This window comes from Bombina bombina, chromosome 3, assembly GCF_027579735.1.
Source record: "Bombina bombina isolate aBomBom1 chromosome 3, aBomBom1.pri, whole genome shotgun sequence".
Taxonomy (NCBI): domain Eukaryota; kingdom Metazoa; phylum Chordata; class Amphibia; order Anura; family Bombinatoridae; genus Bombina; species Bombina bombina.
Window position 1 is genome coordinate 761002944 of NC_069501.1, and position 15489 is coordinate 761018432.

The 15489-nt window shown below is 40.4% G+C and overlaps 1 protein-coding gene across 6 annotated transcripts in view; it reads right to left on the reverse strand.

The window, feature by feature from the left end:
- LIMS1 (LIM zinc finger domain containing 1) overlaps window positions 1-15489 on the reverse strand; it is a 254505-nt gene that overhangs the window by 46608 nt on the left and 192408 nt on the right. For all 6 annotated transcript variants that reach the window (XM_053707620.1, XM_053707617.1, XM_053707621.1 and 3 more), the window contains exon 2: window positions 9750-9909. In XM_053707620.1, the coding sequence (XP_053563595.1) occupies window positions 9750-9909 (160 nt within the window). The remainder of the gene's footprint in view (window positions 1-9749; window positions 9910-15489) is intronic.

A 15489-nucleotide genomic window follows, 5' to 3' on the forward strand; every position in this document is an offset into this window, starting at 1 on the left:
AGTTTCCATCTTGAATGACGGAACTCTGAGGAATTTGTTTAGGATCTTTAAATCCAAAATTGGTCTGAATGTTCCCTCTTTCTTGGGAACCACAGATTTGAATAAAATCCTTGTCCTTGTTCTGTCCGCAGAACTGGATGGATCACTCCCATTACTAGGAGGTCTTGCACACAGCTTAGGAATGCCTCTTTCTTTATCTGGTTTGCTGATAACCTTGAAAGATGAAATCTCTCTTGTGGAGGAGAAGCTTTGAAGTCCAGAAGATATCCCTGAGATATGATCTCCAACGCCCAGGGATCCTGAACATCTCTTGCCCACGCCTGGGCGAAGAGAGAAAGTCTGCCCCCCACTAGATCCGTTTCCAGATAGGGGGCCGTTCCTTCATGCTGTCTTGGGGGCAGCAGCAGGCTTTCTGGCCTGCTTGCCCTTGTTCCAGGACTGGTTAGGTTTCCAGGCCTGTCTGGAATGAGCAACAGTTTCCTCTTGTTTTGAAGCGGAGGAAGTTGATGCTGCTCCTGCCTTGAAATTTCGAAAGGCACGAAAATTAGACTGTTTGGCCCTTGATTTGGCCCTGTCCTGAGGAAGGGTATGACCCTTGCCTCCGGTAATGTCAGCAATAATTACCTTCAAGCCAGGCCCGAATAAGGTCTGCCCCTTGAAAGGAATGTTGAGTAATTTAGACTTTGAAGTCACGTCAGCTGACCAGGATTTAAGCCATAGCGCCCTACGCGCCTGGATGGCGAATCCGGAATTCTTAGCCGTTAGTTTAGTCAAATGAACAATGGCATCAGAAACAAATGAGTTAGCTAGCTTAAGAGTTCTAAGCTTGTCAACAATTTCAGTCAATGGAGCTGTATGGATGGCCTCTTCCAGGGCCTCAAACCAGAATGCCGCCGCAGCAGTGACAGGCGCAATGCATGCAAGGGGCTGTAAAATAAAACCTTGTTGAATAAAATTTTCTTAAGGTAACCCTCTAATTTTTTATCCATTGGATCTGAAAAAGCACAACTGTCCTCAACCGGGATAGTGGTACGCTTTGCTAAAGTAGAAACTGCTCCCTCCACCTTAGGGACCGTCTGCCATAAGTCCCGTGTAGTGGCATCTATTGGAAACATTTTTCTAAATATAGGAGGTGGGGAAAAGGGCACACCGGGCCTATCCCACTCCTTACTAATAATTTCTGTAAGCCTTTTAGGTATTGGAAAAACATCAGTACTCACCGGCACTGCATAGTATTTATCCAGCCTACACAATTTCTCTAGCACTGCAATTGTGTCACAGTCATTCAGAGCAGCTAATACCTCCCCAAGCAATACACGGAGGTTCTCAAGCTTAAATTTAAAATTAGAAATCTCTGAATCAGGTCTCCCCGATTCAGAGACGTCACCCACAGACTGAAGCTCTCCGTCCTCAGGTTCTGCATATTGTGACGCAGTATCAGACATGTCTCTTACAGCATCTACGCGCTCTGTATCTCGTCTAACCCCAGAGCTATCGCGCTTGCCTCTCAATTCAGGCAATCTGGATAATACCTCTGACAGGGTATTATTCATGATTGCAGCCATGTCCTGCAAAGTAATCGCTATGGGCGTCCCTGATGTTCTTGGCGCCATATTAGCGTGCGTCCCTTGAGCGGGAGGCGAAGGGTCCGACACGTGGGGAGAGTTAGTCGGCATAACTTCCCCCTCGACAGACCCCTCTGGTGACAATTCTTTTATAGATAAAGACTGATCTTTACTGTTTAAGGTGAAATCAATACATTTAGTACACATTCTCCTATGGGGCTCCACCATGGCTTTTAAACATAATGAACAAGTATCCTCTGTTTCAGACATGTTTGTACAGACTAGCAATAAGACTAGCAAGCTTGGAAAACACTTTAAAGCAAGTTAACAAGCAATATAAAAAACGTTACTGTGCCTTTAAGAAAAAAAAATTTGACAAAATTTGAAATAACAGTGAAAAAAGGCAGTTACACTAACAAAATTTTTACAGTGTATGTAACAAGTCAGCAGAGCATTGCACCCACTTGCAAATGGATGATTAACCCCTTAATAACAAAAACAGAATAATAAATGACAAAAAACAGAATTTATGTTTACCTGATAAATTACTTTCTCCAACGGTGTGTCCGGTCCACGGCGTCATCCTTACTTGTGGGATATTCTCTTCCCCAACAGGAAATGGCAAAGAGCCCAGCAAAGCTGGTCACATGATCCCTCCTAGGCTCCGCCTACCCCAGTCATTCGACCGACGTTAAGGAGGAATATTTGCATAGGAGAAACCATATGGTACCGTGGTGACTGTAGTTAAAGAAAATAAATTATCAGACCTGATTAAAAAAAAACCAGGGCGGGCCGTGGACCGGACACACCGTTGGAGAAAGTAATTTATCAGGTAAACATAAATTCTGTTTTCTCCAACATAGGTGTGTCCGGTCCACGGCGTCATCCTTACTTGTGGGAACCAATACCAAAGCTTTAGGACACGGATGAAGGGAGGGAGCAAATCAGGTCACCTAAATGGAAGGCACCACGGCTTGCAAAACCTTTCTCCCAAAAATAGCCTCAGAAGAAGCAAAAGTATCAAACTTGTAAAATTTGGTAAAAGTGTGCAGTGAAGACCAAGTCGCTGCCCTACATATCTGATCAACAGAAGCCTCGTTCTTGAAGGCCCATGTGGAAGCCACAGCCCTAGTGGAATGAGCCGTGATTCTTTCGGGAGGCTGCCGTCCGGCAGTCTCGTAAGCCAATCTGATGATGCTTTTAATCCAAAAAGAGAGAGAGGTAGAAGTTGCTTTTTGACCTCTCCTTTTACCGGAATAAACAACAAACAAGGAAGATGTTTGTCTAAAATACTTTGTAGCATCTAAATAGAATTTTAGAGCGCGAACAACATCCAGATTGTGCAACAAACGTTCCTTCTTTGACACTGGTTTCGGACACAGAGAAGGTACGATAATCTCCTGGTTAATGTTTTTGTTAGAAACAACTTTTGGAAGAAAACCAGGTTTAGTACGTAAAACCACCTTATCTGCATGGAACACCAGATAAGGAGGAGAACACTGCAGAGCAGATAATTCTGAAACTCTTCTAGCAGAAGAAATCGCAACTAAAAACAAAACTTTCCAAGATAATAACTTAATATCAACGGAATGTAGGGGTTCAAACGGAACCCCCTGAAGAACTGAAAGAACTAAGTTGAGACTCCAAGGAGGAGTCAAAGGTTTGTAAACAGGCTTAATTCTAACCAGAGCCTGAACAAAGGCTTGAACATCTGGCACAGCTGCCAGCTTTTTGTGAAGTAACACAGACAAGGCAGAAATCTGTCCCTTCAGGGAACTAGCAGATAATCCTTTTTCCAATCCTTCTTGAAGGAAGGATAGAATCTTAGGAATCTTAACCTTGTCCCAAGGGAATCCTTTAGATTCACACCAACAGATATATTTTTTCCAAATTTTGTGGTAAATCTTTCTAGTTACAGGCTTTCTGGCCTGAACAAGAGTATCGATAACAGAATCTGAGAACCCTCGCTTCGATAAGATCAAGCGTTCAATCTCCAAGCAGTCAGCTGGAGTGAAACCAGATTCGGATGTTCGAACGGACCCTGAACAAGAAGGTCTCGTCTCAAAGGTAGCTTCCAAGGTGGAGCCGATGACATATTCACCAGATCTGCATACCAAGTCCTGCGTGGCCACGCAGGAGCTATCAAGATCACCGACGCCCTCTCCTGATTGATCCTGGCTACCAGCCTGGGGATGAGAGGAAACGGCGGGAACACATAAGCTAGTTTGAAGGTCCAAGGTGCTACTAGTGCATCCACTAGAGCCGCCTTGGGATCCCTGGATCTGGACCCGTAGCAAGGAACTTTGAAGTTCTGACGAGAGGCCATCAGATCCATGTCTGGAATGCCCCACAGCTGAGTGACTTGGGCAAAGATTTCCGGATGGAGTTCCCACTCCCCCGGATGCAATGTCTGACGACTCAGAAAATCCGCTTCCCAATTTTCCACTCCTGGGATGTGGATAGCAGACAGGTGGCAGGAGTGAGACTCCGCCCATAGAATGATTTTGGTCACTTCTTCCATCGCTAGGGAACTCCTTGTTCCCCCCTGATGGTTGATGTACGCAACAGTTGTCATGTTGTCTGATTGAAACCGTATGAACTTGGCCCTCGCTAGCTGAGGCCAAGCCTTGAGAGCATTGAATATCGCTCTCAGTTCCAGAATATTTATCGGTAGAAGAGATTCTTCCCGAGACCAAAGACCCTGAGCTTTCAGGGATCCCCAGACCACGCCCCAGCCCATCAGACTGGCGTCGGTCGTGACGATGACCCACTCCGGTCTGCGGAATGTCATCCCTTGTGACAGGTTGTCCAGGGACAGCCACCAACGGAGTGAGTCTCTGGTCCTCTGATTTACTTGTATCTTCGGAGACAAGTCTGTATAGTCCCCATTCCACTGACTGAGCATGCACAGTTGTAATGGTCTTAGATGAATGCGCGCAAAAGGAACTATGTCCATTGCCGCTACCATCAAACCGATCACTTCCATGCACTGCGCTATGGAAGGAAGAGGAACGGAATGAAGTATCCGACAAGAGTCTAGAAGTTTTGTTTTTCTGGCCTCTGTCAGAAAAATCCTCATTTCTAAGGAGTCTATTATTGTTCCCAAGAAGGGAACCCTTGTTGACGGAGATAGAGAACTCTTTTCCACGTTCACTTTCCATCCGTGAGATCTGAGAAAGGCCAGGACAATGTCCGTGTGAGCCTTTGCTTGAGGAAGGGACGACGCTTGAATCAGAATGTCGTCCAAGTAAGGTACTACAGCAATGCCCCTTGGTCTTAGCACAGCTAGAAGGGACCCTAGTACCTTTGTGAAAATCCTTGGAGCAGTGGCTAATCCGAAAGGAAGCGCCACGAACTGGTAATGCTTGTCCAGGAATGCGAACCTTAGGAACCGATGATGTTCCTTGTGGATAGGAATATGTAGATACGCATCCTTTAAATCCACCGTGGTCATGAATTGACCTTCCTGGATGGAAGGAAGAATAGTTCGAATGGTTTCCATCTTGAACGATGGAACCTTGAGAAACTTGTTTAAGATCTTGAGATCTAAGATTGGTCTGAACGTTCCCTCTTTTTTGGGAACTATGAACAGATTGGAGTAGAACCCCATCCCTTGTTCTCTTAATGGAACAGGATGAATCACTCCCATTTTTAACAGGTCTTCTACACAATGTAAGAATGCCTGTCTTTTTATGTGGTCTGAAGACAACTGAGACCTGTGGAACCTCCCCCTTGGGGGAAGCCCCTTGAATTCCAGAAGATAACCTTGGGAGACTATTTCTAGTGCCCAAGGATCCAGAACATCTCTTGCCCAAGCCTGAGCGAAGAGAGAGAGTCTGCCCCCCACCAGATCCGGTCCCGGATCGGGGGCCAACATTTCATGCTGTCTTGGTAGCAGTGGCAGGTTTCTTGGCCTGCTTTCCCTTGTTCCAGCCTTGCATTGGTCTCCAAGCTGGCTTGGCTTGAGAAGTATTACCCTCTTGCTTAGAGGACGTAGCACTTTGGGCTGGTCCGTTTCTACGAAAGGGACGAAAATTAGGTTTATTTTTTGCCTTGAAAGGCCGATCCTGAGGAAGGGCGTGGCCCTTACCCCCAGTGATATCAGAGATAATCTCTTTCAAGTCAGGGCCAAACAGCGTTTTCCCCTTGAAAGGAATGTTAAGTAGCTTGTTCTTGGAAGACGCATCAGCTGACCAAGATTTCAACCAAAGCGCTCTGCGCGCCACAATAGCAAACCCTGAATTCTTAGCCGCTAACCTAGCCAATTGCAAAGTGGCGTCTAGGGTGAAAGAATTAGCCAATTTGAGAGCATTGATTCTGTCCATAATCTCCTCATAAGGGGGAGAATCACTATCGACCGCCTTTATCAGCTCATCGAACCAGAAACATGCGGCAGTAGCTACAGGGACAATGCATGAAATAGGTTGTAGAAGGTAACCCTGCTGAACAAACATCTTTTTAAGTAAACCTTCTAATTTTTTATCCATAGGATCTTTGAAAGCACAACTATCCTCTATGGGTATAGTGGTGCGTTTGTTTAAAGTGGAAACCGCTCCCTCGACCTTGGGGACTGTCTGCCATAAGTCCTTTCTGGGGTCGACCATAGGAAACAATTTTTTAAATATGGGGGGAGGGACGAAAGGAATACCGGGCCTTTCCCATTCTTTATTAACAATGTCCGCCACCCGCTTGGGTATAGGAAAAGCTTCTGGGAGTCCCGGGACCTCTAGGAACTTGTCCATTTTACATAGTTTCTCTGGGATGACCAACTTGTCACAATCATCCAGAGTGGATAATACCTCCTTGAGCAGAATGCGGAGATGTTCCAACTTAAATTTAAACGTAATCACATCAGGTTCAGCTTGTTGAGAAATGTTCCCTGAATCAGTAATTTCTCCCTCAGACAAAACCTCCCTGGCCCCATCAGACTGGGTTAGGGGCCCTTCAGAACCATTATTATCAGCGTCGTCATGCTCTTCAGTATCTAAAACAGAGCAGTCACGCTTACGCTGGTAAGTGTTCATTTTGGCTAAAATGTTTTTGACAGAATTATCCATTACAGCCGTTAATTGTTGCATAGTAAGGAGTATTGGCGCGCTAGATGTACTAGGGGCCTCCTGAGTGGGCAAGACTCGTGTAGACGAAGGAGGGAATGATGCAGTACCATGCTTACTCCCCTCACTTGAGGAATCATCTTGGGCATCATTGTCATTGTCACATAAATCACATTTATTTAAATGAATAGGAATTCTGGCTTCCCCACATTCAGAACACAGTCTATCTGGTAGTTCAGACATGTTAAACAGGCATAAACTTGATAACAAAGTACAAAAAACGTTTTAAAATAAAACCGTTACTGTCACTTTAAATTTTAAATTGAACACACTTTATTACTGCAATTGCGAAAAAACATGAAGGAATTGTTCAAAATTCACCAAATTTTCACCACAGTGTCTTAAAGCCTTAAAAGTATTGCACACCAAATTTGGAAGCTTTAACCCTTAAAATAACGGAACCGGAGCCGTTTTTAACTTTAACCCCTTTACAGTCCCTGGTATCTGCTTTGCTGAGACCCAACCAAGCCCAAAGGGGAATACGATACCAAATGACGCCTTCAGAAAGTCTTTTCTAAGTATCAGAGCTCCTCTCACATGCGACTGCATGTCATGCCTCTCAAAAACAAGTGCGCAACACCGGCGCGAAAATGAGGCTCTGCCTATGATTTGGGAAAGCCCCTAAATAATAAGGAGTCTAAAACAGTGCCTGCCGATATTATTATATCAAAATACCCAGATAAAATGATTCCTCAAGGCTAAATATGTGTTAATAATGAATCGATTTAGCCCAGAAAAAGTCTACAGTCTTAATAAGCCCTTGTGAAGCCCTTATTTACGATCTTTATAAACATGGCTTACCGGATCCCATAGGGAAAATGACAGCTTCCAGCATTACATCGTCTTGTTAGAATGTGTCATACCTCAAGCAGCAAGAGACTGCTCACTGTTCCCCCAACTGAAGTTAATTGCTCTCAACAGTCCTGTGTGGAACAGCCATGGATTTTAGTGACGGTTGCTAAAATCATTTTCCTCATACAAACAGAAATCTTCATCTCTTTTCTGTTTCTGAGTAAATAGTACATACCAGCACTATTTTAAAATAACAAACTCTTGATTGAATAATAAAAACTACAGTTAAACACTAAAAAACTCTAAGCCATCTCCGTGGAGATGTTGCCTGTACAACGGCAAAGAGAATGACTGGGGTAGGCGGAGCCTAGGAGGGATCATGTGACCAGCTTTGCTGGGCTCTTTGCCATTTCCTGTTGGGGAAGAGAATATCCCACAAGTAAGGATGACGCCGTGGACCGGACACACCTATGTTGGAGAAATGTTTTTTAAAAACAGTCACAACAACTGCCACAGTCTACTGTGATTGTTACTGAATGTCTCTGTCAGTATTTTCATCTGCACAGAAAAGCACTAAAATAGGCCCTTCCCACTCATATTGCAACAGTGGAAAGCTTCAGGAAACTGTTTCTAGGCAAAAATCAAGCCAGCCATGTGGAAAAAAACTAGGCCCCAATAAGTTTTGTCACTAAACATATATAAAAACGATGAACATGCCAGCAAACGTTTTATATTACACTTTTATAAGAGTATGTATCTCTGTTAATAAGCCTGATACCAGTCGCTATCACTGCATTTAAGGCTTAACTTACATTAATCCGGTATCAGCAGCATTTTTCTAGCAAATTCCATCCCTAGAAATACATTAACTGCACATACCTTATTGCAGGAAAACCTGCACGCCATTCTCCCTCTGAAGTTACCTCACTCCTCAGAATATGTGAGAACGGCAGTGGATCTTAGTTACTTCTGCTAAGATCATAGAAATCACAGGCAGATTCTTCTTCTAATGCTGCCTGAGATGAAACAGTACACTCCGGTACCATTTAAAAATAACAAACTTTTGATTGAAGTTAAAAAACTAACTATAATACACCACTCTCCTCTTACTACGTCCATCTTTGTTGAGAGTTACAAGAGAATGACTGGGTATGGCAGTGAGGGGAGGAGCTATATAGCAGCTCTGCTGTGGGTGATCCTCTTGCAACTTCCTGTTGGGAAGGAGAATATCCCACAAGTAATGGATGATCCGTTGACTGGATACACTTAACAAGAGAAACATTGTTTATAAAAATGTTGAGATGTTTACTGTCCGAGATACAGGATACAAGGAAAACCAGTAAGTTACCGGCAAACAGTGTGCAATATATGTACACTCTTTGCAGGTAACTTACTGGTTTTCTTTGTATCTATTTTCCTTTTAGTGTACAACACCAGCCTTACTTGTTCATTCAGTCCCATACTAGTAATTCGGGAATATATTACTGACAGTAATAAAGGCAACAACCTATGTAGGGTCATCGGTTGTTTCCGTTTTCTTGCCACTGTCCGAGAAACATCCTGGTGTGTAGACACAGACTCTTGTAAAGATAAAAAAAAATCCAATACCTTTATTTTATATATATATATATATATATATATATATATATATATATATATATATATATATATATATAAATATATAGCATGCCACTATTTACCAATACAGCAGTAGGAGTTGTTCTCATCACCCAGTGAACAATCAGTCCTCTAGGAACAATTCGTGCACAAACATGAATTTTCTCTTAGGTTCAATATCAGTTTATTCAGCTTTAACTTTATGGGTCATAAAAACCAACAATTCCCTTTCATTATTCATATATAGCATACAGTTTTAAACAACTTTCCAATTCAATATCGAATTTGCTTCCTTATTTTGGTATCCTCTATGGAGCAGCAGTGCACTACTGAGAGCTAGCTGAACACATCAGATGAGTCAATGACATGAGGCATATATGTGCAGCAACCAATCAGCAGCTAGCTCCCAAGTAGTCCATTGCTGCTTCTTCAACAAATGATACCAAGAGAATTAAGCAAATTACATATTATAAAAGTTTCATTTTGTCTTTACTGTCCCTTTAAACATGTGAAAAGCATTTTTTTTTGCATATAAAAAAGGTTATGTAGTGCTCTTGTTAAGAAAAACTTAAAGCAGAAAGTAACAGGCTGAGCTGGAGTGATGTAGAGAAATAAATATAAATAACTCTAGGAGTAAGTAAGAAGCAAATCAATATCTTACCTCATAAAAAAGCCCCTCTGGGAATTGCTGGAAGCACTGAGCGCATACAAAGCACTGCTCATGGTACAGTTCCCCATTGCTGTTCACAATCTTTTCAGCGGGTGCAAACCCTGCCCGGCAACGTTCACAGATCGCATTTGCGAGCGCATTCGCCATGTTGCTGTGAAAAGAGAAAAAAAATCCCTTATTAAAATGTGAGAACACACAAATCAAATGGCTTCTGCAGATAAAAAAACAACAAATTTCCACTCTGCAATAGTAGTTTCTAGCCCTTACTTCAGTATATGCATTTTTTAAATGTGTGTGTTTTTCTGTCCATAACAACTATGCACGTGAGGTTACACAAGGAATGCTAAATAATGCTAAAATAGTTAGACAAATCATTGTATAAAATGTAATTCACATTTCACAAGTGACAAACTATAAATCCCAGGAATCACTCAATTGGAGAAAAGCAGAATATAATATAATTTGTAAATTGACAGATTTAAATGATGACATCATAATATAATTGACGCAATCTTTCGAACAGTATTTAGGAATACATTTGTTTGTTTTTTCCTTTGAGACACCCCTGCTATACATTTGAAATTCACAAGACATCCCTGATATATTTCTGATTTCCCAATGAAAATAGAAGAAGAAAAAAAAAATGTGTTTGCATTAAAGGTCATTAAACCCCTTTTTTAATATACTTTAATATAATTGAACATAATATCTTAACTGCAATTCATTTTAGTATCAAACAACAAAAAGTCTGAGTTGGAGAAAAGCAGAGTTGGATGGATATAATTTAATTTGTTGTAATTAGTACACATGAAATCACTGATTGCTAACACAGGTTTAAATGTTAACATATAATATAAATTACACTACTTCCTCCAATCTGTATTTATGAATCCATTTGTTTGTTCTTTTTCCTTCCAGACACAAGACATCCCAATGTATTTCCCCATAAAATAGAAGAAAAGAAATGTTTAAAATGTAGGTCATTAAACCCCTTTTTTAAAGTTAAAGTGAAGGTCAAGTCTGGCGCATTGCTTAACATTTTTCAATAGCTGACTAAAATTAAGTATTATGTTCATTCATCAATTTATTTATAAATATTGTTATCATTATTATTTTTCACCTTTAAATTCATCTAAGTTTTCGTCGTATTAACCGCCCGCCATACTCCCGTTATTGATTGACATTTCTGGTATCCAATATATCATCTAACCCCGTGGCGTCCAGCCCCTTTTCTCTCGCGTCACTACAACGTTCTGCGCATGCGTTAAAAAAACTGCGCTACTGAGCTACTGTTCTGCGCTACTGAGTGTACGATACGCATGCGCATTTAGAAGATACTGTTGTGCACGAGCGTAGTCCGCTTGTAGGAACTACAGCATCGTCACAACAACAGATAAATAAGGAAGTGTGGTAGGGGCGGCGCAAATAGAATAACGGAGGTATTTTATATATATATTTTGTTTGAAAAAGAAGAGTTTTATAAAAATATAAACTTAGCGACTGTATTATTTGTATATTAAGGTTTACAATGGTGCATTGCAATATGCAAAAATTGACCTTCACTTTAAGTTATGATGCTCAGTTTAATATAAACCAATTCATTTTAGTACCAAATGACAAAATCTACAAAATGAATTTTTTTTTTAAAAGTATTTAAAAGCAGTAACAATATGCAAAACTACTTGAAGTACAATTCTTTTCCCTCTCTCTTAATTCTGGCCAATCCAGGCTATTTAGAAGTTAGTTTGTCTATAGCTCTAAGCAATCACTGTGTATTATGCAACTCAGCTGGTTTAGGCAATTTGCAGTATTTTGCAGGAAATCTAGGATAAATAATTAGCTTTTCTTCTTCTCTAGCCCTCTAAATACATAAATATTTTAGCATTTCCAGGTAACTTCAGTTTAGTTCGTTTTTTCACTTGTTTCTCTTTCAGATACACAATGAAAACCTTATTTAGAATTGGATTGCACCATCAATTTTAAAGTGAATGTAAACTTTAATGAATTAAAGGCCAGTATCAAATAATAATATTAAAAACAGGGGCACTTTAATTCATTAATGTTTACAACGATGCTTATTTTTTAACCTTTTAAATGCCGTTATGGCATTCTATTCCATCCTAACCACGCTGGGCTTTAGCGCCGTTAGGACGGAATAGAACGTCCTAGCAGTTTAGCTGTCCTGAAGCCAACAGAGCTTCCTGGAAGCAATTGTGGTCTTGAGGGCGTGCCTAGCATCATAGGGACACCCGCCTGACCCAATCCCATAACTGAAATCTCGAGATATTAATTTGTCTACATCGGAACGTTGTTCCGATGTAGGCAAATTGACCCTGTCATGAAAGGGTTAAAATACTTACATTTGCGTTATGGTAAACCTAACACTGATCCTTCGCCTGCAGCTCCTGCTTTCTTTAGCAGACCGATGGCAAATCCAACTTCCTACAATCGTTGTGTGCCCCCTTTGGCGTCCAGCTAGTGGGGCAACGCAACAATTTAAGCAAGTCGGATTTGTCATCTATATGCTAATGAAAGCAGGAGCTATGGTCTGAGGATTGGCGTTATGTTTACCATAATGCAATGGTAAGTATTTTTAAAAAATAAGCATCTTTGTAAACTTTAAATTAATGAAAGTGCCCCTGTTTTTAAGAGTATTATTTAATACTGGTGTTAAATTCAATAAAGTTTAAAATCACCACTCATCAAGCTGGTAAACAAAGCTTTATGCACTGCTGGGGGCTGCCAGTCTAATCATGCACAAAGTCGTTAACAGGCACCAGCTTTTTGCCTTTACTTAAAATTATGATCCCAGAAAGATCCAAAGTTGCATTCTAGTGAACTTTACAATATTGGCTGATTCAGTAACGGATATTTAAAACCTCTTGTTTTGTGTAAAAAATGTCCTTTGTCCCACGCTCTCTAGAGGCCAAAAAGCAAAATGTTTTATAAATGCTGCAAATTCCCTACACCTGCTATTTGATTTTCAGCAGTTGCCGGTTACAGATTTAATTTTTGGTCTCGCTAGGCAGTGTGGGACAAGCACAATGTTACAACAAAGCAAGAGGTGTTTAATGTCCCTTTAAGTTTTTAAAAACAAGACAATATCACCACTAGTTGTGTTCTACAAAGAAAATGCTGCCGTCAGGTGGATTTATGAAGTAGTTGAATGATACTTTGCAATATTATAATAATTTGTTATTTATAAATGTTACTTAAGCTCTCTAAATCACAGACTATTTGCATAATTTAACATAAATTGAATTAGTGACAATTTGTGCAATATTTGCTTAACCCTTTAATGGCAGCCACCAGCTGTCCATCTTAATCTAAGGGGTCTCAGCCCTGGCTGTTATAGCCAAAAGCCTCCTGAAATGAGGCAAGCAGCAATAGCAAGCCTTACGCTTTTACTGGGATAAGACATCCTTAAAGGGACAGTATACACTCATTTTCATATAACTGCATGTAATAGACACTACTATAAAGAATAAGATGCACAGATACTGATATAAAAATCCAGTATAAAACTGTTTAAAAACTTACTTAGAAGCGGTCAGTTTGGTTCTGTTGAAAAGGTAGCTGGAAAGCCCACTGCAAGTGGCAAATAAGACACTCCCCCCCTCCCCCTTCTTTTGCATATGAAAAGATCCTTTACACAAACAGGAGCAAACTGGAGAAGGTAGCTGACGGTATTCTCATAAAACTTTAGGGCTTGGTTAGGAGTCTGAAAATCAGAGCAATGTTATTTAAAAATAAGCAAAACTATACATTAATTTAAAAAAAAAAAACTTTATGGGCTTTATAAATAGATCATCTACAAAACATTTATGCAAAGAAAAAATGAGTGTATAATGTCCCTTTAATGACATGCAATGTACAGGGAAAAATGTGTCATTAAGGGCAGCCAGGTGGTGAGCCCATTAGATGGGGCCTGGGGAGGACACAAACTATTATGTCTGGGTGTAATGGAACACTGGGTCACCTATAAAAAATAAATACTTTCATGTATACTCCCTTCTGGTGTGTGCTCCAAAATAAATGCTTATCTCATCCCTTGCCATGACTGCTCCCTGTAACATGCTTTTTTTCTGAGCAGTTTGGCAGGGAGCCCAGAGTTGTTGCACTAATGTAATCAGCAAAGTGTGCAGACATAAGCTTTCACCCTGCTATACCTTCTTACTAACACCATGCATTTGACAGTGTTACATTTACATAACCGTTGTATACATTTAGTACTAAATAGAACACCGCTTTAAAGTAACATAACAAGTGTCAGTACTGAAGAGAAAAAGCAACAACCTTTTTTAAATATTGAATAAAATACCCAGAATGCTTAAAATGCACTATATACAAATGAGGTTGACCAGTTTCTATGAAACGTAGATATGAACCATAGAATTTAGAAGACAAATATACATTAACATCAGCTAGTGGTGTAACTACAATTTAGCAACAGTGTGCAATTAATAGCAACTGGGATAATAGTGCAAAATTACTACATCTCTCTCTATGTGAATGTAGACATTGGTTGCTGGCCTGCTGTAACTATTAGTAACAAGGTTGTCAGCTGTACATCAGAACGGTTTCTAATAACTGCAACAGGTTGGAGGCCTACTCCTATATACTGTACCATAGTGATAAAGGACAATGATAATGCTAAGTTGTTTACATAGTGCCTTTTTCTCAAAACAAACAAACTTAAAGGGACATAAATAACAAAATGTTTCTCTTTCATTATTTGGATAGAACATACAATTTTAGATAACTTTTCAATTCACTTCTATTATCAATTTTGCTTTATTCTCTAAATATCCTTTGTTGAAGGAGAATGCATGCACTGCTTAGAGTTTGCTGAACACATCAGTAAGCCAATGATAAGGGGTAGATTTGTACAGCCACCAATCAGCAGCTAACTCCCAGCTCCTGAGCCTACCTAGGTATCCTTTTTTTTAAAAAAGAAAACCAAAAGGACAAAGCAAATTAGACAAGTAAATTGGAAAGTTGTTTAAAATTGTATGAATCATGAAAGAAAAATGTTGAGTTTCATGTCCCTCTAACCCCTTTGCTACCGGGAATTTCAGTGAAGAACTTGACCAAAATACCAAAGAATTGTTAGCATTTTTGCTATCACTCCATTTAAACAGCAACTGAGCCTTGTTTGTTTTTTTTTTTTTATATACCTGTCAAAACTATATTTTTTTTTTTAAGGAGACTAAATACACAGAGAGAAGCACACTCACAGGAATAACAACTGGCTCAAAACCATTGTTAGTCCGTTCTATGGCGATTTACCACCTGGGTGCAGCTTTTTAGCCCAGTAATGTTTTTCACAGAGAAGAACTTTCCTGTAGTATATCAGTCTGATCCCGCCTATTACGGTCAGTCCAGCATTGAAGTACCAGGCAATTCCTCTCTGAACAAGGAACACAGCAACCCCAGATGATCGTTTCGGCCTTCATTGGGCCTAGTCAGTGAGGTGTAGCCATATTCCTCTAAGCACAATGAGCAAGGAGTCCACGTCTTGTTTCCCCTTTTTCCCTTAAGTACACAACCCAAGGTATTGATCTAGGCCCATTTTGGTATATTTCATGCCACCATTTCACCACCAAATGCGATCCAATAATAAAAAAAAAATGATTGCAGCATTTTTCACAAACTTTGTGTTTCTCACTGAAATTTACATACCGCTTGTGCAATCATGACACAAATGATTATAAAAGTTCTCTGGGATCCC